The 26435-nt window shown below is 38.7% G+C and overlaps 1 protein-coding gene and 1 long non-coding RNA gene across 2 annotated transcripts in view; one reads left to right on the top strand and one right to left on the bottom strand.

Moving 5' to 3' along the window:
• Positions 1-1684, top strand: part of LOC309505758 — a 47366-nt gene extending 45682 nt beyond the window's left edge. Inside the window, exon 2 of the long non-coding RNA XR_014208578.1 lies at positions 1068-1684. This is a non-coding gene — a long non-coding RNA (uncharacterized lncRNA). The remainder of the gene's footprint in view (positions 1-1067) is intronic.
• igsf10 (immunoglobulin superfamily, member 10) overlaps positions 1-20210 on the bottom strand; it is a 69478-nt gene extending 49268 nt beyond the window's left edge. The window contains exons 1-3 of the mRNA XM_082179162.1: positions 20079-20210; positions 19177-19442; positions 18970-19099 (exon numbers count right to left, since the gene is read on the bottom strand). Of these exons, the coding sequence (XP_082035288.1) occupies positions 18970-19099; positions 19177-19379 (333 nt within the window). The 5' untranslated portion in view covers positions 19380-19442; positions 20079-20210. The remainder of the gene's footprint in view (positions 1-18969; positions 19100-19176; positions 19443-20078) is intronic.
• Between the last annotated feature and the right edge of the window lie 6225 nt (positions 20211-26435).

Consider the following 26435-nt stretch of genomic DNA (forward strand, 5'->3'; position numbering starts at 1 on the left):
TATTTTTATGTGAAAATGGTTTTTCTGTATTTTGCAGGACGTGGTCCATTTGCAAAGGTGATTTTGTTGTTGAGCACAGGGGAGATATGATAAATGATGCAGAACTGTAGAGGAGAAGAAAACGCTACCAAACATCCTGTGCTGCATTTATGTTTGATTTCAAGTGGCGAGGGAAAACATGGTGGTAAGAAGTCAAGTTGCACCAAAGCTATATTCCTTATGCTAAACTATAGTAAAACAAATACTGATTTGTGGTGGTATATTGTAATACTTGTATTCATCCTTTTCTCATACTTTCATATTTAAGTATTGATGCCTCAAGAGAAGATGGATCGTTTGGGCGGATCGTTAATGATGACCACAAACATCCAAATTTTAAGATGAAGAAAACTGACGTCAATGGAAAGCCTCACCTTTGTCTGTTTGCCCTGGATGACATTAAAGAAGGAGAAGCAATTGCCTATGATTATGGATAGGGGTGACCCCGAATAGTCGAAGATTCGATGATTCGATAGGAGGAGCCTGATTCGACTACCGATCTCACGGTCGAATCTTCGCAGAGGTGTTATGAAACGAGGATCATGCCACTTTGGCTATATGAGGGCGCTCAATGTCTGATTTCACATAGAACTAGCTTTTATGTCAATACGTTAATATTCAGCCTATTATGATAATGCTGTATATAAAAATGTGCAAAGAAAGAAGCTTTTAATAAATATTTTTTAACGTGCGTGAATAAATCCAAACACCCCGTGACAGATTTAAGTTTCACTTTCAATCCGTGACCGACAGAGGAGCGTCTTCGCGGCAAGGATTTAAATCTTTAACAATGTCTGGGATAAGAAAATCTAAAGTGTGGATGTACACCATCAGAAAGGATATTCTCCAAGGCTGGATTTAGCATCAGGAAAATCTGAAAGTGATCGCACTTCTGCCGGCCAACGTTAACATGTTTCACGCATAGACTGGGTTTCACGTTAGAATGTATTTTATCCGCGCGCACAATTTGAAAAGACTCCAACGGACAGACAGAGTGAAAGACGTTCAGGATTTGTTCTCTCGATCAGGTACAAGTGATTTCAAAACTTTTCAGCCGGTTCTAATTTTATTTTTGGATGCTGTGAACATTTTTAGCTAAAAAGACTGCCTCTCCAGTTTAGCATTTATTGTTGTTTCTGCAGTTAAAAAGACAAAGTTGAAAATTCTGGCTACTATCGTTATTTTAATAATTTCTTTATTTTAATTTTATTTATTAATCTGTCAGGGTTATCTAATCTAACTATTTGTGGCTTGTGTTTTGAATATATGTTCCCCTGCACTTTAGGCATTTTGCACACATTTGCTCCTCATCCTGTGACTTGATTCTAATTTATTTCGTTTTGTATTTTTATTTATTAGAAAGGTATATTCTGTTCTAATTTAATTTAGTAAATTAATTGTTTATTTTTTTCAGTGCATCGATGTTGTGCTGTAGGCTGGCCTGCTCGCACAGGTAATTTAGCCGATTTAATTTGATTTGCATGGGAAATGCAAATCTGCAGTGTGGCCTTTTTGGAGTTATTTATGTTATTTCTTAGTTTTATTGATCAAAAATGTTTTTATACATTTTCTTCTATATCTTTGTGTGATTTTCTGTACATCGCGGCTTTGAAACGTTAAAGCCCCGCCCCCAGCCCCACCCCCATACACATGATTCGACTATTAGTCGACTATAGGCAAGACATGACGATTCTGATTCGACTATGAAAATCCATAGTCGGGGACAGCCCTAATTATGGAGGAGAAGACTACCCATGGAGAACACAAGTATGTTGCAAAGCACACTGTGTACAGAATAGCTCATATTGTTGGTTGAATAGATTAGAATTTGAATCTATAAGAAATCTATGAATCTAATTTATGTCTATTCCAATAAATGATATCCAAATCTCAGAAAGCTACAAGTTAAGCTACTTTTTAGGTCAGTGTTTCACTCTTTTAGGTTTTACGTTCATTATCAATTACTCAGTGAAATGTGTAATATAATTTATGTACTTAATATATTCTTATGTGATAAATCATTTTGACTACAAAATATCAGAGAATCGAAAATTTGCTTCACCTTTACTTTAAACCTAAAACCCATCATATGTCCTTATTTTTGTTGACTCAGATCAACTGCCCAAAACGTTTTATTACACCGAGAACTTAAAGTATAACAAACAGTAAGAAGCAGCAAATCACCACATGTAACTTGTGTGATTATCACAATAGTTGCCAATTTATGTCTGTTAATTTACTGATAAATTAATTAAATGCAGCAGGTCTACCCATTTCTAATTATCTTCTTTTTTTTTTCTTCTTTTTTTTTTTTAGATGAAAGGTGAGCCTTCAAGATTCTGGTGAGCTCTTTGATTCTACACAAGAGAGATCAGATCATTTTGTTCCAGATACCACTTCTGACAGTGACAGTGATGTTAGCCTTACACTAAACCCAACAAAACGTCAGCTTCTTGATGAATTGGATATTGATGAATCTGGCTCCATGAGTTCCCCTGACTGTGACACAAAAACGTCAGACAAAATGCACAGCCTTATGTCTAAAGCATCTAAAACAGAAGAAGAACCCAGTTCAAGTCAGAACACAATAGACTGCGTACAGTAGGTCAACCAGAATGCCTATTACCGCTGTGCCAGCCGCAGCGGCGAAACCACCGCCGTAAAAATAAACCAGTCGCATTTCAAAGTCATTCGCGAAATGAAAGCCAGGTGGCACAAAGGGATATTGTGCAAAACAGCAGCAATTGCCGCATTTTGAAATGTATGTGGGGTTAATGCCAATTAACAGTAAGGATGAAATACTACAACTATAGTAAACAAAATAGAAAAAAAATGTTGAACAGAAAATTAAAATCAAAAGTTAAAAATAGAGACGACAACAATATAGCCTAATATAGCGTGCACCTGAGACCTGCTGTCAGACTCTCTAAAATGGAGAGTGACTCACAGGGTCGCATGACGACGTAAAGTACATGTATGCATCTGATGAGTTTTTTCGAGTTGATGTCAATAGTGCGCGCTCTCTGTAGGCATATTCATATTTTGCCGCTATGTGAAAAAATCCAGCAAAATGTGATTAAAATATATATATGCTCACTCACATCAAGCGACCGCTGCGGTGGTGGAGTCCATGCAGGAGGAGCAGCGTTTGGCACTGCGTCGCTTTTCAGCGCAAGCTGTGTGGAGAAGCCCATTTCACCTCTATTGCGTTGGTGCCTAATTTCCAAGTCTGCTGGAAAGCTATATAGTCCAGCAGTGCTGTTGCAACCAGCAACACTAAACCTACGTACCCTCCTGCCCACTGTACTAAATACAGATAAATCTATGCTAGCTCATACCAAGGGCGTGGTGAGCTCGTACCAGGGGCGTGGTGAGCTGGAACCTGCTTACGTCACCTGCCACCGCAAACATCCAATAGGAAAATTCAACTGCAGTAGCCACCGTTCAACCTGAAGAGGGCAGCACTCAGACGTTTTACACCATATATTGTAAAATTAAAACACTTTATACCCAAATGTCAAAAAAGTTACTCGAATCAATGAACAGCACTAATAAAGCCCCATTCTTACAGATCATTAACTAAAAAAAGTTGGTTTAGGGTTTAGTTACCCTTTAAGCAAGGCAATTTGACAGGGGGACGGGGATTTCCTTCTGGTCTAAACATCCCTGCTTCTGCTGAATTATTTTTACCCCCCCTCCACAGTAGCTGATCAATGCTATAGGCTACTTCACCAATATACCATATAAAATAAAGATATGCAACACGGACGTTTAAACGACAAACAATAAAATCAGAACCAGCATTTCAGTTACGTTCATGGTTCCAGTGGCCGTAATGCTTGCACGGCTTTTCAAAATGTCACAAAGCGTTTTGAGATTGTTTTGAATGAAATATTGAGTTTATAATTAAGTGTTTTGGCACACCACAACGAGTGGCGCTATGCATTGTTCTGAAGTTGGGTTTTATTCTGGGATGTTGAATTAGTGTTCGACAAACGCGGCGGCGCATTCATTTGGATTTATTTTCTCATAACAGCTAAAAGAACTTAGGCTAATATACTCTTTTTTGGTCATACAGATAAGAGTAAAGTAGCCTATATCGCTCAAAACTGTAAACTTTTATTCATATTAGGCTAACGATAAAAGTTTGTCTGTCGTCTCTGTCTCCGGGAACTGCGCGTCACAAAAATGAACCGAAAGCCACTTGCTTCAGCTCAGTCACGATAAGAAATAGGAAAATGTCTAAAGCCTTTAAATGTCTAAATATGTAATAAATGTTATCTGATTATGTAATCCATATGCCCCTCTTTTAAATGGAGAGTGTCGGATAGCCAGTCTGATGAGCAGGCAAAGGCAAAATTATTTTAAGGATAAAATCTCTCTATGTCCAAATGTAGGCCCCATCTCTTTTATTGTTTTATTTATTGTATTTAAAGGTTTTTCAACAAAAGTTTGTCTGTAAATAATTTGTTACAGTTTTTTTTTCTCGTGATTTGTGTGGATGACACGCAGCGACATATAGCCTACAGTATTATTAGCTGTATTAATGTTTAATTTCGAGAGAGACCCGGCACGCGCAGTGAGGGAGACAAAAGAAACATGCTAAAAAGAGATCCAGTGTGAGAGAAAGGCAAAGAAAAACGCCTGTTCTTAATTTATGTTGCTTTGTACTATTTTTTATTTTGTCTTGTTTTAATTGTTTAATTTATCTGCAATTTATTTGGCAATACAAATTTTAAAAGGCGCAAGAATAAGATTCTGTATTTCTTGTTTTGCATCGCAAAGGGAATAAACGCTAAACTCAATGCAACCCTGTTTTAAATAGATAAACTGTCCCGAGACTTTATTTAAACCTTGAAATGTGCAATGGGGTTTCAAACTTAATTAATTTTAGAGCACGAAAGCACATAAAAGTGCTGGCAGAAAGCGATGAATAAGGATGTAGTGTAACAAGGAATTATAATTTTTTCCGAAGTGTTGACAAATTAGTGTTAACTAATAATTGTTGCAAACTGGTACTACCAACAAAATATTAGTGCATTCCTGGAACTGGGCGTCGTTACACTACATCCTTGTGCATCACTTTCTGACAGGACTTTTACGTGCTTTTCCCAAATCACTGAAGTGACGTCTATGTCCGGGTTAGCGGTAGCATTAGCCATCAGGCAAGTGTTATTTAAATAAACTCCTGATGTACTTACAAACTTTCCAATGCCTCGTTTTATGAGTACAGAACCTATTTATTCTACTGTAGAAGTTTGGTACCATTCTGGGCATTATTAGTGGGGTAATTTTCGAGATACATCATTGGATCCATTAGCGCCTGCACTAAACCATCCGGCTGATTTCTCTAAATAAGCTCTAACTTTAATAATGTTCAACCAAGGGAAAAAAGGCTTCTGGGGGGTGTTTGGCTTGAGGTCATGGTGCAAAGGACCCTAGGTTGATTTTACTCCGAACCATCCCTTTAAAGTGAGCAAACTCTTAAAAGCTCAGGGATTAATCTTAAGTGACAATCAGGTTGTTAAGAACACCAGTGAGTTTCTAGAAGTCCATGAGAACAAGTGGAACGAGATGATCTCGGCTACAGCATTGAGGAACATCAGTGAAGCAAAGTGGAATGTGCCCACTATCATGCCCTTTACTGAAGACGTCCATAAAATGCATACATATCTCAATCAAGTGCAAGACAAGTGGTTCAAAACACTCTCTGGAAGTCCCTCTACCAAAGCCTGGATGGAGCTGGCAAAGGTGTGTCTAGCCCAGATGATTCTCTTTAACCGGCGCAGGGAAGGAGAGGTTTCGAGCATGCCTTTTGTCTGCATTTCTATCAAGAGACACTTCTGATCCACACGAGGATGTGGACTGGGCACTCTTTGAAGCGGAAAAAAAAACCCCTCTGCAGACACTTCACAAGGGTTATCACAAGGGGAACGCGTGGTCGACCAGTTCCAATTCTTCTGACTTCAAAAATGCTATGTGCCTTAGAACTCCTTGTTAAGCAGAGAGAGACTTATGGGGTTTTGAAAGACAAATCCCTATATGTTTGCAAGACCAGAAGCCATGCCACATTTTCGAGGGTCAGACTGCATCCGTGGCTTTGTAAAGGCATGTGACGCAAAGTGTCCCAAGTCACTGACATCTACAAGACTGCGAAAGCATGCTGCAACCCTTTCAACAGTGCTAAATATGACTGACACCGAGATGGACCAGCTGGCAAACTTTCTTGGACACGACATAAGAATCCATCGTGAGTTCAATCGACTCCTTGAGAAGACCCTGCAACTTGCCAAGATCAGCAAAGTTCTAATGGCTCTGGAGTAAGGAAGATTAGCTGAGTTCCATGGCAAGAACTTGGATGAAATTGGGAAAGATCCTGATGGTGTGGTATTTTATTTGACTTTTGTTTGATTTTCTGTTTACCATCTATTTATATACCATGTGTTTACGATCCATTATATACCATTGTTAAGCTGTACTTCCACAGAAAAAGTTATTGACTGTGATGAGGAAGACGGGAGCATACAAGAGGGACACTGTTCATCTACTGTTGACGGTTTGTATTACTGTCAAAATGCACTACTACATTTTGCAGTTATTCATTGTTTTCAGTCACGTAACTTGTGAAGACCTGACAGGCAAAAACATTGTTCTAACATTAGCCAACATTAAAGAAGATGCTTCAGTATGCTGAACAAACGGCTCATTGTGTAATGAATCAAATGCCTCCAAGCTATTCTTCAACATGTCTTACACTAAACATTCATTCTGGAGTGAATATGTTTTGTGGAGTTTACCACCATAAAAATGATATTTCATAAGAGAAACGTGTAAATTTGTCGTAAAATACTAGCTGATCCGCTCTCTTCTGGCACAAAACGAATCATGTCACTTGATTAAGACATGAAATACAATGGTTAACTACTCAGTTTACTTGAGCTTATGTTTGATTAAATGTCTGCTGGAAAGATGTAGTTCAATTATACTTGCAATAATGAACAATTGCACAGGTTTAGGGTTTATTGTACTTTAATGATTTTAAATAATTAGTGCATAAGTGTGACACATAACACATTCATTGTGTATTATCAGCATTCTATAGTACATTTAAAGTGTATATCTTTCTGAAAATGTTGAACTTTGATTATTTTCCATAAAACCATCGGCGGAGATGGCACTTCCTCCTACCGAGAGGAATGACATGCCGCCACCACCCAAGAGACCCAGACCACCATCAGATGAAGAGATGCCTACAGGAGCCCGTGCTGTGAGGCCTTCTTCCAAAGGTCAACTCTTTACACATTTCTAAGACTAAATTTGACCCTTTAGGAGCACTTTAACACCCAGATCTCAGACCAGATCCCTAAAAACTAATTTGCTGTTTCCCTTTTGAGAAGTTTCCACCAAAACATTAGCGATTTGAACACTTTGCCACAGAACTGTTTCTACTGGCAGCCCTAAATTGTTCCTCTACACATGAATTTCAAGATCATAATGCTCAGGAACCCATCTGTAGTTGTTCAGAGGGTTACTTGGTTGATGCTAGAATCTACTAGGTGCTTTGTGGCACTATTAGGAACTGTAGCTGTTCTAATAATTGAAACTTCAGTAATAACTAACCCCTGGAGCAGTTTATTGAGTGGATGGATGCATAAAAATAACTTGCAGCCAAGACATTGATCCTAATATATTTTTCTTTTCCTCAATGATCATTTCAGGCCAAGTGTCTGAATGTAAAAATGTCTGTTTGATTGAAAGTTTAATTCTATTTATAGGTAGAGTGCAAATAATTTCTCTTGCAATATAGATGCTGACATAAATACTAGGGCTGCCCTCGACTAAAGTTTTTTCTAGTCGACTAGTAGTCGTTCATTTTAAGCTATTAGTCAACTAATCGCATTTTTATATTAATAAGCCATAACTCATAATAATGAGCCTTTAATTGCCTATATACAGTAATACATAGCCTAATCTCAGCGCTCAAGCGCACACATAAAGCTCCACAGCGCACCGGCAAACATAATGATTATGAGTGTGTCTTGAGAAAACAGAAGGAGACTGTCTAAACATTTAATAATTTATTGATAACGTTTTCGGCTGCAGAGATTAAGTCGACGATGCGGACTCGTCATCTCCGCAGTGACGCGCCTATCTGCACGTTTCATACGGATTACAGAATCTGAGAATATTTATTTTCCACTTGAATTGGTTCATTTAAAAGCAGACATTTCAAGCTTTCTATAGATATATTTCTCGTGTGTGAGGCGAGTATACGCTGAATTTCGGCTCATTTCTGTGACGCTCAATTTCACTGAGACTGAGACAGCAGAAAGCACATCCTGATTGTTTTCATTATTTTACAAAAGCAAAACATTTTGTAGTTATTGTGAGTTTACAGAAATAAGAGTTGACCGTTTGCATTACTCTTATCTGTATGAATAAAATATAATAAGTATTGTAAGTTAAATGATCGCGCCAGCGCCTGTATGCCCAGCAGTAAAGCGTCTCTCCACACACACAGACAGATATGAGTCTAATAATAACACACATTTATCAGGTTAACATTAGAGTGAGCGACTTGTAAAGTTACTGCTACTCACATGTTTCAAGTGATAAGCCATATTTAAGGTCATTGACTCATAGGCGAATGTTTGGATTTCCTATCGTTATTGATCTGTCCGTCACAGCCTGCGTGATTTCCATAATCACATTACAGCTTACAAAAAGAAATTGCAGTGCAAATAATAATAATAATGTGAAGATGCAACTCTTTAATGGCAGGTTTTGTTCAAAGATGTTAAAGGGGTCGGCAAACGCGCCCCCGCGTTTTGCTGGATTTTCTTCACATTGTAGCACAATAAACTTAAATTACTCCGTCATTTATGGTCATACAGAAAAAAGAAATATAAAAAAAGAATCTGTGATATTTCTACTTTTGTATGTGTCCACTTACAATCAAATCAAAACATTGTGCTTTTGTAAAATAAAGAAAATAAACAGGGTGTGCGTTCTGCCTCTCCGTCGCGGTGAACTTTTTTTTCTTGAGCACGTCTATAAACTAAAACAAAACTCAGCGAATACTTGTCACACATTTATGAGCCATATACCTTTATACACATTTAAGTGTGTACTTTTAAATGATCGGATTCAAACTGAAAACAAATATTCTCTGTTTAAGTCATTTGTATAAAACCAACAGGATGTCCAGTATCTCAAACGCTTGCTAATTATTTTTAATTCGACCACGCCCACTCGCGCAAAAGAGATTCACATGCAAATCTCCACATGGAACGTGAACACGCTCGTTACCTCAAACACAAAACACCAAAACACTTCACAAGTCTCTGCTTTTCGTCGAGTTTGGAAGACACGCCTGAGCTTACATTGGATTTACCTCAGAAGAAGAAGAACGCGATTTGAAGACAAGAAAAATGTAAGGTAAGAAATTCTTACTTTATGGTATTGTTGCATAAACTTCACATTGCAGTTGAACTGTTGCTAGATATATGGTGACTATTATAATATTTAGACCCGTGTTTACTGTTAAATACTGTTTGTGGATATCTGCTTAAACATAGATATGTGTAATATGGTAACCATAATGTATCATATTTTGGAGCGCGATCGCGTTTGAATGTATCATATTTAGGAGCACGATCGCGTTTGCCTACAAGGCACAACAAACATGGTGTTCATTATATTATATATTGTTGGAAACATTTGTGTGTGTGTGTGTGTGTATTCTGTGAATTTTAAAAAGCAATTTTAACTAGAAAAATCTAAAATTTATTCCCAAAATCGTGCAGGCCTAGTTTCTCTTGATACCAGTATGTTCACTTTTTTTCTTTTCTTTCAGGGACCAGATGCCACTGAGTCCTGCTGACTTCAAGTAAAGTGAAAATCAAACACCTTGGAAATGAAAGGTATGTACAATGTTTTTAGGAATGCCACAAAGGTCTCTGTCTTTGGATCATTGTTTTCAATGTGCTCTTTTGTTGTGTATCTTTGGATTATGTTGTGTTGTAAATAAATCCAAACACTCTAAAAGCCATTATTTTTTAAATCTCCTCATTCTTTGTGCAAGGTTGCTCTGAATGACAGGGCCTGATCGCTCCGAATAGGGCAGTTAGGGGAGTGTCTTTGTCTTTCTCAGGTGTTAAAAGCTTACATATTCATGAGATGATCACGCCTCTTCGCATAAGGCTTTTTCACACAAAACACGTCTTAGAAATTTTAAATCAATATATTGTCTTATCTGAATGAGCGGTCAGGGTGATTTTCACATAGTTTTGGAGCAAATATTCTAGGCTACGTCATACAATTTTCAAAAGTCTTGTGAAGAAATAATCAGTATAGGTTTCATGGCCTTATTTCAGTGACAATTTTTTTTTGTATTTTCACAAACCACACATAAATGTCATTATCTCAAAACTACAAACTTTTACATACATGCTGCTGATATATTATTGTAGCAGAGTTTGTGCTAAATACAGTGTAATAAGACTTTAGCCATGACAATGTCACAAGTAACAGAAATAAGCACAAATGTCAGAGCATGTCAGAACACCTCCAGGGCCAGAAAACAGCTCAGACCCCAGAGGGTTAAAGACGTTTTTGGGCTTACTAACCCTTTAAAACTACAGCAACACTTGTAGGCTATAGAATAACTTTATTGTTCGACCAATGCTTTCCGACTGGTGGCCTTCATCACAGTCATCATAAAACATACAGCAAACAACATTTCAAATAGAGTGTCATGTTTGCCGTATGTTTTATGATGACCGTGATGAAGGCCACAAGTCGGAAAGCATTGGTTGAACAATAAAGTTGTTCTAAAGTTGTAGTTTTTTTGAATTTCACATGTCTGTGAAAGGAAGCATGTGTAAAAGTTATATATATTTATATATATATATTTTTTTTTTTTTTAAATACTTTTAATATCAGGACTTTGTTGACTTCATTTGAGTTACTTTGTGAAGTTGAACTCAATAAAAGTTGAATTCAGCAATTGTAATGTGAATTCATGTATTGAAGCTCAATTAGTAGTAGATTTTTTTATGATAAGTATCAGGTGAATGAGTAGCAGCTGATGCTGGGAGGTTGGCTGAAAAATTTACAATTATAGAAAGAATAGTTTGAAGTGGACACTTGTTTGAAGTTGAAGTTTGACTTGTGGGTATGAAATGGGTTGGAAAATATCCAGACAATAATTCACTACTTGAATGCAATCCTTTGATGTTGCAGTGAAAAAGTTCTGCATTCACAGACAATCCACTTCAATCACACTAATATTCCAATCAAATGTAGGAACAATCAATCGATACAAACAAATATTCTGCAATATTCTGTTGAGAAGATGATTACAAGCACAACACTAGGGCCCGGTTTCACAGACACAGGGTTGCCAACTTTGGGACTTTGGCTGGAGTGAGACTCTGTAAAACATCAGTGCGCACGCGTAACCCAACCCTATTTTTAAAAATGTCAGTCCTTGTTTACTTATATATCCTAAACCCTGATTTATGAAAAAAAAAGTTAAGTAAAGTTAAGTTGATTATAATGATAAATTCTGCCAAAAAGAATATAGTAGGCTACTAAACTATGTATAAGAAAAATATGTCTTACTTTCTTTATTGTTTAATAGGGGCCAATTGACAAGACTTGAGAGAATCATTTTATAAAGTCAAAAATGTTCACCATTAATGTTTTGTGTGCAAATAAAATGTAAATAATGTGAGACTCAATTTCCACTGTAATGTAGAAACAACATAAAGACAGTATATTTTAAATAATTGTTTAATGGCATTTTTTTCTGAATGAAGGCCAGTATCACTGTAGCTACTGATGTCTCCATGAAAATGATTTTTTACTTTTGAAAATTATAACAACTTTTAATATAAGTGAACTTAAACCTATCCTCACATAAACCCCCAAATTACTGTAATATTTGCATGTGCCCTTCCTGTCTAACAGGTATGAAATATACAGAAATTGACTTAGGTTATCAAACAGTCCGCACTGCATAAATTATGAATTAAATTAGATTAATCCTTATTAAAGCTGCAAGCGTTCTTTAATCAAGAGCAGTGAGTGATTTTCTCTGTTCCCTTTGTTATTTGGTTAACTTTACTGACAGACAGCTGCTGACAGGCTCTCACGCATCTCATTTTCTCATTTACTCTTGTTCATTTAAGACTTTATGTAACTAATTTAAGACTGCTTTTCTGTTATGAGGATACTCGACAAAACGGACATTTTGGCATGTTGGTGTGTGTTATTGTTCGTTCAAGCGCGAAAGAGAACTGCCCAGCAAAACTGATTCTGATGCGCTGTCTGTGCGCTCGACACTGGCGCGAGTCTTTCTGTGCGTCGTGTGTGTGAGTGTGTGCCAGGACATTCGCAGACAGCGCGATACCTGCTCATTATAACTTTCTGTGAGGTATTTTTAGTGTGTGCAAGCGACGTTCCTGGACGCGGCTGCGCGCATTGACGAAAGCAGGCGCTCCGTGTCCTGCTCGGTCCTGCTCCTCTGTGGCGATGACGGCGTGCGGTTAAAAAATCATAACAAACTAATTTGAAAGTGGGGGGACACGAACGGAATTTCGAAAAGAAGGAATAGGAAATTACGCCCGTGAGTGAAAGGCACACCATTTTATTATCTGCTTACCTTGATTGTCATCCAAACTTTCAAACGCGCATCAGTGGGCTCCGACTCCGAACCTATGCTCTGAACTCTCTGTGAACTTTTCACACGCAACTGATGTTTCACGAGTTCACACTTACATATAATTTGAAGGGGTAAGTTTAATGCGTATTTGGCGTGCTGTCCGGAGGGAGGGCTCCGAGCTCGGAGTTCGGCCCGAACCCAGAGTGCTCCCCCCGTATGTAAGTGTTTTTAGGACTAGAAGTGTGGAGAAGGGGTGGTGGAGGGATGCTGCAAAAACTGTCAATGGAATGAGGTGAGACTGTGGAGTATATATGCACCTCTTACCATTGATTGCTGAGTGCTTTCCACTTGTGTTAATTATCTGAACGTGCTCCTCCCGAACCTTGTTAATAAAACATCATGTCAGGTGCAAGGTTTTCAGCGAATCAACGATCAGAATATACTGCAGTGAGAACTTTGTAGGCAGATGTTACAGCTGTGGGCCTTAAACTCCTCTCCTGTCATTAATACGCTGTGGTCTAGTCATCAACAGAAAATCAACGATTGAGAGGGGAGAAAAATGGATTTTGGCGTGACATTTCTTGCGTGTGCGTGAGAGCGTGAGATTGATGCTGAAAGCGTGAGTGTCACGCCAGAAGCGTGAGAGTTGGCAACCCTGCAGACAGGATTTAGATTAAACCAGGATTAGGCCTTTAGTTCAATTAGGACATTTAAGTAGCTTTTATAAACGTGTCTTAGAAATAAACATTACTGGTGTGCATCTTGAGACAAAACAATGGCACTTTGACTTGGACACAATGGACTTAATTTATGATGTGCTTTCATTTAAAACAGCTTCAACACACACTTTAGTCTGAGACTATTTTAAGCCTGGTCTGTGAAACCGGCCAGAGGTGTTCTATGCAAGAGTGAAGCTTTGCATCACTAGCACCATTTGCAGGCCTCACTATATCTCCACATTAACTAATTGAAGTTGTTTTCTACTACTGTATATTTTAATTCTACTTGGTTGTAGATTAAACCCATTTTTAAGGGCAAATGGACAAATGCAATCTGAGGATTTACTTTATATAAATGCCTATTATTTGTCATTAGTAATATACTTATTGTTCTATCTAGGTCCCCACAAATCCAAAGGGGAAGTTGTGTGAATTATGGAAATTAGGTCTCAACGAATCAAATGGGAGGTTGTGTGAATTATGCAAAGTGGGTCCCTATAAGACATGTCCACTCGATTTTTCAAAAGTCCCCATTGCGCATGGTCAAATCATTACTTCATCAATTCAGATATCTGAAGGCGTGTATAAGTTATCAAAGCTATGGTAAGTATCCCTACGTTTTTTCATACCTCTAGAACCTGTAGAAAGGGTGGTCCCCACAGATGATGATCATAAAGTTGGTCCCCATCCAACATGGAAACCAGTATGTGTGTGTGTGTGTGTGTGTGTGTGTGTGTGTGTGTGTGTGTGTGTGTGTGTGTGTGTGTGTGTGTGTGTGTGTGTGTGTGTGTGTGTGTGTGTGTGTGTGAGTGTGTGAACTTGCAGGTTCATTCCGAGATTCAACCCTGATGGCACCAAATGCCAATTAAAGACACAGATCAGAAAGAATTTAGAAGAAAAAGCATCAACCTGGCTGACCCGCTATGACGCTATGACCCCGACTCTGAACTTCCTTTCGGCCTTGACATGGCCATTGAGGTCATCCTCGAACTGCCAGTCTGCCTCAACATGAACACGAAGGTCGCCTATGAACTTATTGTTTGCCCTGATATGACCACAGAGGTCACCCAAGAACTGTTTGCCTGCACCGATACGACCATTGAGGTCTCTACTGGCTATTCATGTGGAGTTTTGTTATTAAAAGCTTGTGTGCACGTGGATTCTCTTTCTGCCTCATCTCAGCAAACATTACATTAATAAGTCCCTTATTTCAGCAAGGCAAAGGGACATTAGTCAGGCACTAGTGGACATGATCATGACGGTTTCACAGCTATTTTAGCTTCAGGGCGTTTGTGAAGAGCTTGACCCAGTATATTTGCTTCCCACAAGGAATAGACAGAAGGACATGGTTGCTTCAAGGTACAAAGTGACAAGAGAAGGTGGTGGTGTCATGAGAACCAATACTTCGGAACCAAGTCAGTATCAACATTTTAAAATCCTGACGGTACTTGTTTTTCTACAGTACCGTTAGTACTGATGGTACCGAACATTTATGCACTATAGCATGTAGGTTGCACCCAGACAGATTATCAGCGCAAATTAGTCATTTTAACACTTTCTGTAAGACGTAATTTCACAAACAGTAGTGATTCAGCGTTACCATGTCTTCTCTCTCTCTCTCTCTCTCTCTCTCTCTCTCTCTCTCTCTCTCAAAATGCGCAAATGGCTTCATAGTACATTATCCACATTGATTTTTCTCTGCAAGCGAGCTGCACGGTGTAATGGAAGACTTTAGCGCACATTGTTTTGTATCATGCCAATTTATTAAAAAAAACTATTTCAAGCACCAATACCACAGAGAAACTGTCTGCAATCCATCAGAAGATGGGCGAGCCGAAAATAAGCTGATTCAGGAGGTGGAAACAAGGTGGATCAGCACATTTTTCATGCTTCAAAGAGAATATGAAGAAAGTGAAGCAGTTGGTGCTAAATTAACATCTTTGAAGACCAACATAACTGCCTTGAACAGCAAACACTTTGAAGCCATCTAACATGCTTCATGCTCTTCCAGCCTTCAATCATGCCACAGTTCAGCTCTCTGCAGAATTCACAGCTTCAAAGATAATACCTATTGTCAGTTTCAAACAAACAATGATAAATGATGTTTTCGGGAGTTCGGGAGAAGCACGTTCAGATAATTAACCTGATTAACACGAGAGGAGTGCATTCAGGTAATCATCTCATTAACGATAAGAGGCATATATACAGCAGACTTGCCCATCTCCTCACTTGTAGTCTTAACTATTCTTTTCACAACGGGGGAAGTACTCTGGGTTCGGGCCAAATTCCAAGCTCGGAGCCTCAGCACGCCAAATACGCACAACCCTTACTCTACTTAATTATATGCAAGTGTGAAGTCGTGAAAGCACACTGACAGCAATTGATCTTACAAATAACTTGATCACAAACATAAAACAATGCTTTGGAGATGTAGAATCCTTAAGGATGTTGGCCAAGGCCACACTTTTAGATCCCAGATTTAAGGCCGTTGCTTTTGGCAGTGCACTAAACCCTAATGCTGCAGTCAAGGACTGAATGCAGTGCAGTCATACGTGAAACATTAACACTGATTCCACCACCTGAGTCTCCCCAGTCATCGACTTCAGCAGGAGGACAGGGAGATGGAGAGGAGACTTGTGGGAGCTTTTCTCTTTTCAACAGGTCAGGTCTGCCCCAAAAACTTTTCCAATTGTCTATGAATTCTATATTATTTTGTGGACACCACTTAGACAGCCAGCCATTGAGTGAGGACAATCTACTAATTATCTCATCACTCCTGCAAACAGGAAGGGGGCCAGAGCAGATTACAGTGTCTGATATCATACTTGCAAGTTCACACACCTCTTTAACATTAATTTTAGTGCCGACGTGAATAATAATTTGAGAGAAATTACGATTAGCATTAGCCAGCACTTTTAAATTTGCACTGATGTCAGGCGCTCTGGCTCCCGGCAAACATGTGACTATGGTGGCTGGTGTCTCCATTTTCACGTTCCATGTAATAGAATCGCCAATAACTAGGGCACATTCAACAGAATTCTCAGTGGGTGTTTCACTGAGAGGGGAGAATCTGTTCGAATTTGTAATCGGAATGGAAGAGCGGTGTTTTGTCCTGCGATTATAGCGTCTCTCGGTCACCCAGTTCAACAGTTGCCCTTCTGCAAGGGCTCTACTACAGCCAGAACCGAACAATGTACAGAGTTCACTAAGCTAGTCGCATCCAAAGCAGTATCTAAAGCCCTTGCACTCTTACAATTTACCTCGATTAAAGTTTGGATGCGTGTCTCTAGTTCTGAAATCTTCCCCGTCAGCTTGACTATCTCCCTGCATTTATCACATGTAAATCCTGTGCTGACCGACAAGGATATGCTAAACATGTTGCATGAGGTGCAAGTAACAATAAGAGGAGAAGATGACATGACTTACCGTGTTTGTTGACTGATCCTACTCACCTAAGTTGTTTGATGAACTCGTAAAAGGCGCGAGCGAAAAATAAAGAGCGCACGGATGGCACGCTAACAGGCTAGCGAATTACTAGCGTGTTGTGCTAGCATAAACTATTTAGATTGAAGCTAGCGATGTCAGGTTAATGTGTGATGTTGAGTAAGCTATATTTAGCAGTATAAACAACAAGGAATGATAGTAAATAATGATTCAAAACAGAAAGATATACGAAGCTTACAGACGCAAACTAACTCAGCAGCAGCAACGAGGCAGACAGGAGCAGTATATCCTATTCCTATTTAGCACCAAAACTTTGGAACAGTCTTCCTAACATTGTCCGGGAGGCAGACACACTCACAGTCAGTTCAAAGCTAGACTAAAAACACATCTCTTTGACCTAGCATACACATAACACATTATAGACTTCTATAATTCAATGTTAGGCTGCATAGATTAGGTCAGCCGGAACCGGGAACACTTCCCATAAATCCTGATGTACTCATTACATCATAAGAAGAATGGCGTCTACGCTAATATTAGTCTCTCTGTCTATCCCGAGGTTTACCGCAGTCCGCCCCATCCAGATCTGATGAAGGACCTGCGCCTGGACGCGACGACAACACAGTCCTGAAGTGTCAACTAGTCCCTCCCCTGTGTTAACCACTTTCTTGGTTAACAAAACTTGTTTGCTGCCGTCTTTCTTAAATCTGGTAAATTAACCATTTTAATACAAAATAACTGTAAAATTGGAAATTTAAATGAGCTGACACTTGTTTAAAAGGATATATGGCACTTGATTCTGAGTGCTATAATGGTTTAGAAAAACAAAGAAAAGAACAGGTGAGTCAGGTTCCCCAAAAATGTTCTAGGTCTTTAAAGGGGTGGTTCGGGATTTTTGACATCGGACCTCATTTTTAAGTCAGCCTGGTTGTTATTCATCAGTGGAGACATTTTTTTATTTTTATTATCCAGTCCTTATTTTGGATAGTTAGCCGATGCTAGGCTAGCGCGAGTCAATGGTATATGTTAGCCAGCCATTAAAAACCGTTTTACCCACTTCACAGTGCACCAAACGCAAATCAATTATAACACTAGACTATCGATGTATATGTCCGTTGAGAGAATAATGTTAGAAATCAAACTTACCTTTCATCACATTGCATTAGTTATAATTTGTTCCCTGTAATCATAAGCCTTGTCTACAGCAGCGGAGTGATATTGATTACCTAGGCAACCGAGTGAGCCGGTACACACATGACGCAAGTGTATTTACCTGCCGCTGGTACACTGATTACAGTGTGCTTCTGTTCTGTGTTTACTTTTTGCCGCATTACTAACCGGAGCAAAGTAAAATTCCGCAGCTGCTGAGAAACTAGTTCCTTTGGGATCATTGAGATGAAAGGTAAGTTTGATTTCTAACATTATTCTCTCAACGGACATTTGCATCGATAGTCTAGTGTTATAATTGATTTGCGTTTGGTGCACTGTGGAGTGGGTAAAACGGTTTTTAATGGCTGGCTAACATATACCATTGACTCGCGCTAGCCTAGCATCGGCTAACTATCCAAATATAAGGACTGGATAATTTTGAAAAAAAAATGTCTCCACTGATGAATAACAACCAGGCTGACTTAAAAATGAGGTCCGATGTCAAAAATCCCGAATCACCCCTTTAAGGGTTAAGTATTTTCATAAAAGTGCGCTAAGTAATATTTGACTCATGCTGCTGGTATAGTAGCCGTGACATACTGCCATCTATTGTTGTGGATGCACCATCACACAAAGCAAATGTTTTCAGTTTCCAGATGCCTCCGTACACATGCCCTGTTCACAGTGTGTGATCATTTATTCCACAATGGAACATTGGGGTGTTACAGAGATAAAGTGATTAGAATTTGCCTGGTCATGTGATCTCAACATGACATACATGATATGGATGAATAGCCCTTGTGTTTAATAAAACAGCTTTTTTTAGACCAGTGATATGACTGAAGTTGCTATCTCATAATCATTTTTTTAATATGGAGAAAAAAATTGCGTACCTTAAATACAGAAACTTTTAATAATGTTGCTTCCAAAGTAGTGAGTTCAGTATTTTACCTGCAGAGATGTGAGGTCATGGAACGTGTTGTCCTCAACAGTCTTGATAATGTTACTATGCAGCATTAATAGTTCCAGGTTTTTTAGTCCAGAGAGGTCGTTCACTTTAAGAGTTGATAAACTGTTGTACCTGGAACACAAAATTACAAATGTCGGAATCGGCCTTTATAGAAAGTTTCATGCTAGTTTGACTGTGGTATGTTTTACCCCAGGTTAATCCGTTCCACAGCTGGCTGAATGTCCCTGGGTATTTGACTCAGGTATCTGAATGTGCAGTGCACTTCTGATGGAGCGTAACAGGCACAGGATTCGGGACAGCCGCTGCTTCTGTGTGTTATATCGGCCAAAACACACAGTAGCACCAGGAATCTCCACAGCAAACATGACTCTGGTGCTGTTGGGCCACGCATTCTGGAGAAGAGCTGTGTTTCTTCCCTATTTATGACCAGCTCAAGCTGCCATTAATCAGCTTTCTGTAAGAAGAAAACAATGAATCATTTCTACAGTACTATTCACTGCCGTTAACAAAGTTCTACATGCAAAATACCTTTTTAGATATTTCAAGCATACCTTTTTAAAATTATAATAGTATAGGCCTAGTGTGTAAGAAACATTAAACAAGTTTGTTTATTAAACATTAAAAAGGTAATATTAATAATATCAAAATATTATATATTTCATGTTTATTAGTTCAGTTCACATTTATTCACAACACATAATTTCAAAGCAGTATATTTTTCTACGAAATCTGTTATCAGAGGTGTCTGTCACAGTAATGTCCATATGTACATTTATAAGACAAATACAGAGTTCAGCTGAAACAATGAGCACGTTGAAGCAATGATATGTGATCATAATGATTACAATACAGGGACAATTTGACAGTTTTTAATGTTGATATTGTAGCCAAATATTATAGAAGATGTTCTTATTATATTAATTGGCCTAGATGTCATGACCACATCCAAACTTCTAGTAAAACTGAACTTGTATCTGACGCGTCCTGAAAATCCGTGTCATAAGCAACATCTCGATTTAACTGCGGAGATTCCGACGAATTAGCAATAAATGAATTAATACCACAGAAAGAGTATATGAAGCACACTTACCTAATACGCAGACTATTTAGATAAATATTCACATGAAACACTGTCCACATGCCATGCTGAAATTAATAATCCATCAGTCGTATCCTTCGCTTTGTCCCCTCAGGTTTCGAACATCGAGTGTGATCAGGTCAGCTTTCGTTGAGAGAGAAACTGAGAGAAACTGAGGGATTGAAACCTCCTCCTCTCGGTCTGTAGTGCGAGAGGTTCACACGGAGTAAAAGGAAAACATCCTCATGGACAGATATGAACTGCCATATCACAGATGCATCACTTCATGTCTTCACTCGAAGAAAAGTCCGTAAAATACGGCCCTATGTTCCGTGTTAATATGACTGAACTTTCCGTAGCCTATTCACAGGTGTTTTAGCTACAACGGGGCTAAATAAGGCACACCTTAAGATTTTGTTTTTTGTTTTTGTTTTTTTAAATAATGTCTTAATTAATTTTTGTTCAAAACAATCACTTTAGCAAAGTTTGCACTAATTTCTGTTTATTTTGATTATTTGTTCAATAAATATACTGTCATTAAAATATATATTTTATAAATAAAAATAAATGTATTAAATACAGAAACAAAATTATTTTAAAAAGTAAATATTATAAAAAACATCGAATGAGATCCCATAATAATTTAATATAGATTTACAGTAGTAACAATAAATGCTATTTTATGATATGATTAATGTCATATTCTTAAAAAGGATGGTTTCATTATAAATAGGCCCTATGTTGATTATGTCTAAGATGGACTCCCAACTTAATATATGATATTTACTATCTGAATCTGACCATGTCATGTCAACAAATGGAAAAGTCAGTCAGGTATTTATTATCATGTTAATTATTGTGCCTTTTACCTCAAATACCACACTTTTACATATTCTTCCGTTATTGAAAAACTGTTACTTTAATTGCAAAAATCATTAACAAGACCTTTGTCTCAAAATATATTCAATCATTTTATCGATTCTCATTTGCTACTTAAATCTACAACATTTTAAAAAAAAAACATCAAATTAGCACAGAATCAACTTTGCGCTGCTGCTCATGATCACGTCACGGATCAGACAAATTTCCACGTGCATCTTGAAAAGCGGACGTTTTGAAAAGTGCTGTGGCAAGTTTTTGTGCATCAAATGGTTTAGAGGAAAACAAAATCAAAGGCGTGTTTTTTCCCCGTGGAGTCTTTAGCCCCGTTGTACCCTCATTATCCGTTACCATTATCCGTTTTTCTATGGATGTTTTGTTACAGCACATGTTGAAGCAAACAACTAAATACATTTTTATTAAATTTCATATCAAATGATGTCTTGTTTATATTTACGTAACAAAACATGACTCTAAATAGGTTAGCCTATTACATAATTGTTTGCACAAAGCCAATAAATGTCCAGCTTTTAAAACGAACCAGATCAAAGCCATTTTCAATTTCTTAATAACTGATGTAACCTATTTCTGTTTTAATTGTCATATTTTCATCAGTGGCCAAGATTATTGGAACAATCTACTTGCAAACTACAGCATACTGTCAAAAGTTTTAAGAAAAATGTTGTCATCCATCCATCCACTTATCCTCTGTAGTCCTAGGTCTGCTGGAGTCAAGAGCAAGGAGAACATGGATGCCATGATGTAAAGTAAGTTTTTTTATTTTTATTTATAATAACTTCTATGAAGTATCAAATCAATATTTGGTATGACTATCCTTTGGCTTTAAGGCAGTCTGCAGGTAATTTTGAGCATCATGAAGTTGCCATAGTTCTATGCATACATGCCAACCCTCCCGATTTTTCCGGGAGACTCCCGAATTTCAAAGCCCCTCCCGAAAATCTCCCAACAATATTGCTAAACCATCCGTTAAAATGAAGTTAATTCGGCCAGCGCTCATACCTGTATTTACATCCTGTTTTCGGTTGAAGTCCAAAGTAGTCGATTGTCGAGTTCACTCGACAATCGACTACTTTGGACTTCAACCGAAAACAGGATGTAAACACAGGTATGAGCGCTGGCCGAATTAACTTCATTCATATCTTTCACATCTACTGCAGTCAGATTCACCCGTGTTAACTCTAAGGGCTCTGACAGAGTCAACGCGAGCAACGTGAGCGACGTGCTCCCTTTCATAGTCTACATGTCGGACGCAAGCAACTTGCAGTATCGCCCCCACCAACAACGCATAGTATTGCATGCAACGGTGCGTCGCGTATCAAAAACTGGGACGACACATTTTGCTACGCATAGACGCATAATGGCGGCCGAAGCGTAGCGATGCGTAGCCTTGTCATCTTACGTGGGATAATTCCTGCTTTCTGAATGACCATGTCCTGTGTAAACTTTAGTGATGGGTCGGTCATGAAAGGTTCGGTTCGTTCATTTTGAACGTATCTTTAATATGACTCGGGACTACCGAGTTGTCTCAGAGAGTGATTTGTTCATTTTGTGTTGACCGTGTATGCACAACATCCTCGAGTCTTCGGGTTCGGGTCCGAGTCTTTCGTTCTTTCCGTCAGTCCCATAGAGGCTATGCTGTCTGTACTGGAAAGAGAAATGATTAGTTCATCTCTCAAGTCTTCAGGTCTGATTCTTCGGAGTCTTTCATTCTTTTGTCACGTGATGAAAAAATTACTCAAACCCGAAGACTCAAAAGATGAACTAATAAATTCTGTGTCCGGAACCGACTGCATAGCTCAGTTTATGAGGATGTCATGGGATGAACGAACGACTCAGATCGGGAGGTGAGGTAAACTAACAGACTGCATAGCCTGAAGACCCAGATAAATGAATGAATCATTTCTGTTTCTCATAATTTGGCCTTTTCCTTGCATTGCTATTTTTTTCTTATTCAAAATGCGATCAACATTTGATGTGTTTGGGGAATTTGGCTTACATGTAACATTTTAAGTACATTCTGCTGAAATGAACGAAATGACTCGAAAAAAGATTAGTTTATTTTGATAAACGAGATTCAAAGCTCAGAGTCAGTAAAATGATCCGAACTTCTCACTACTATTAAACTTCCTCCTTCACAGCTCTGTGAAAAACAAATCAAAATAAACATTTCTACACATTAAAAATGGAGAATAAACACGATTACGATAGTATATGATTTGTGTCCGATATTCATGCGATTTGGGGTATTTTCATATGAATAAAGAATGTTTACAGTATACATGCTAAGCAGGTTTAGCGATTAGCTCCATACAGGGTTCTAAATTAACAGACCAGGGTTCGCCAAATGCGGGTTAAAATTCACTTTGGCGGGTGTTAATAAAGACTTACTAGCCAGTTTGGCCGGTGATGCATGAGGCATTACATGCATGATACACAAGGCTCTGTTCTCCTGTCATTTATCGCCCTGGCAGTACTTCCTACATTTCCCATGAACACTGTGCCGTAATGCTACGTGGTGACGTTTCATACGCCCATTGGCTGCACACAGTTTGCAGTGAAACCAGCGCGAGAAACCATGGAAACGAACGGGGCGTCCACCAGAAAACACAAGGAAGAAGAAGAACGAACGGAGCAAGGGGAGGGAGCATAGACTGAAAGAGGAGGGAGTTAGCTAGTAAAGTAAATTAAGAAGTTAAGATTAAACTAAATGCGGCGGTGGTTTGGACAGACTTCTGGGGGTGAGAAGAGGAACGAGGCAGGGGATGAGGATATCGACAGAGAAATTAAGAAAACAAAATTTAATGCCAAATGGCTGACGGGTCGTGAATGGCTTGTGTTTGATCACGAAAATGTCGTCATGTTTTGTCAGGATTGCCGCATGTACGCGAAAGAAAAAAACAAAACGAACAATTTCGTGGTACGCAAGCAAGCAAGCAACTTTATTTATATAGCATATTTTCAAACAACAGACGTTGCCCCAAAGTGCTTTACAAAAAATGAAAACATTAAAATCATATAACAAAGCAAACATAACTTATTCAAAAGCTAAAGAAAATTTTTTAGTTTTTAAATAAGACTTAAAAGTGGCAATTGATGGAGCTGACGTCACGTGGAATGGGAGACTATTCCTGAGTTTGGGACCTACCACAGAACAAGCACGATCTCCTTTTGATTTTAAATGACAACGAGGGACCTTTAAAAGCTGTTGGTCAGAGGACCTGAGAACTCTAGAAGGAGAGTAGGGAATAATAAGATAAGGAACTAATAATTTTAAAGTCGAGGCAGTAAAGGACCATGAGAGTGTCCGAAGTCATCAGGAGAGCCTAAGGATTAAAACTGCCAAGACAAGGTCGTATTGAAGAGAGCCTTGCTGGGAGAAGCCTCGCTTTATTGGAGACGTCTGAGTTGGAGAAGATGCAGCTACTTTTTCGAAATGTCCACGCCATCGGAAAAAAGGGCAGGCCTTTCACCGACTTCGCATGGATGTGTGAGTAAGTGAATTAACGTTACTATTTACATGTTTCAGAACACGATTCAGAGTGCTTCCATAGACATAGATAAAACTTTACGTTTGGGGGTTTCAAAAATAAAAATAAAATCTCACTGAAATGTACTGTGTTGTAGGCACTAACAGTGGCTTAATTTACATGAAAATTAATTTCAGGGTGGACAGGAAGAAAGGCTTGAAGATAGGAGAGACATACACAAACGACTATCAGGCAAAAGAGTTCATACACTACATAGCAGAGGATGAGAGAAGAAAGATGAGGGCAAGATTATCAGATGGCAAGTTCATCTCGGTCATGTCAGATGGATCCCTGGACAGTGCAGTGATGGAAGAAGAAATGGTCTACATCAGGAGTGCCAGTGAGGACAAGGTCAAAGTTGATTTTTTCAGGGTTAAAGCAACACTTCAGGGAGCTCCACATGAAGGCTTTGATGCCAACCAGAGTAGGTGGAACCCGAACATCAATGCTGTTCTGAGGACAAAGGCCAAGGGGTTCCTCAACATAGGCAAGGATGGTGGAGTGCTCAGGTTTTGCTGCCTTCTCCATGACACCATCTATCAACTGAGCAACCTCTCCAAGTCCCTGCAGAGGTCAGTGTCAACCCTGGCTGAAGCTCAGAGCTGCCTTTCCTCCACTCAGGCTGTTATAGAAAAGTACAAGTCAAGGTATGCATCATATATCCTACAATTTATGATTTGATTTTAGGTTGTGTTGGTGTGTTTTCACCTCAGTATAAAATAAAAATAAATAAAAAGACACCCATCCATCTATCTCTGCACAACTATAGACCTGGGCCTAAGCTGAGAGCAGTGTTGGACACAGATACCTGATACAGATAATGGATATTGTCTGTCTCACCCTGCTACAGGAACCTTTGAGAAGACCTGGCTTACTGTGAACAGAATGCTGTGCCATCGGTGTCCTGGTGTCCTTGATCTTTTTGATGCTCTCCTCACCATCCCTGCAACTACAGCTGACTGTGAAAGAGGGTTCAGTGTTATGAAGCAGGTAAAGAGTGACTGGCGCTCATGCCTAAAAGGTGAGACCCTCTCTGACTCTTCTCAGGTGAGACCCTCTCTGACCATCTCAGGTGAGACCCTCTCTGACCATCTCAGGTGAGACCCTCTCTGACTCTTCTCAGGTGAGACCCTCTCTGACCATCTCAGACCAGATTCTGATGGCACCTCTGAAGAAGAAGAAGAGCTCTGAAGACATGTGATTCAATGATAGATAGATAGATAGATAGATAGATAGATAGATAGATAGATAGATAGATAGATAGATAGATAGATAGATAGATAGATTGATTTGTGGTTTATATGCCTACAATATTAATAAAATGATCAAATGCATTCAGTGGCACTCATAATTTCTCTTATTTTCACCGGAAAAAAAATTGGGTAGTGGAAATTTTGATTGGCTGGTAACTTTAGAAAGTTACCAGCCACATTGGATGGTGATCAAAAAAGTTAATTTAGAGCCCTGGCTCCATAGAAAATGCTAAATATAACATATTTCAACAACATTATAAAAATGAGATGAACTCTGCTATCAGATCTGAATGTTCCTGTCTCAGTCTAATGAACCTCTCCTTATTTTCCCTGCAGCCTTTTCAAAACTAGATTGAATGTGACTCATTGCTAAATGTGGTTATCAGCTTCCATTGACCCTCTGGTAGTGTTTTACCAGATTTTTGCTTCATCGGATCACCAGATGCCACCAATGAATTGCCTTCATTCATTGGATTTTAAATGCTCTATAGCTCTTCTTTTCATTTAAGTACTGAATTACTTCGTTAATAGTATAAATGTTTATTTTTTAAAATATTTTTATTATTTAATATAGAAAAAATTATAAGCAAAATACTGTTCTAAATGTTTAAAAATCACTAAACATTTGTTATCCTGATTACTACACCTGTCTACTGAGGTAATACAACTTAGTGTTCAAAGGTGCAGCA

This window comes from Leuciscus leuciscus (assembly GCF_965113295.1).
Source record: "Leuciscus leuciscus genome assembly, chromosome: 9".
Taxonomy (NCBI): Eukaryota; Metazoa; Chordata; class Actinopteri; order Cypriniformes; family Leuciscidae; genus Leuciscus; species Leuciscus leuciscus.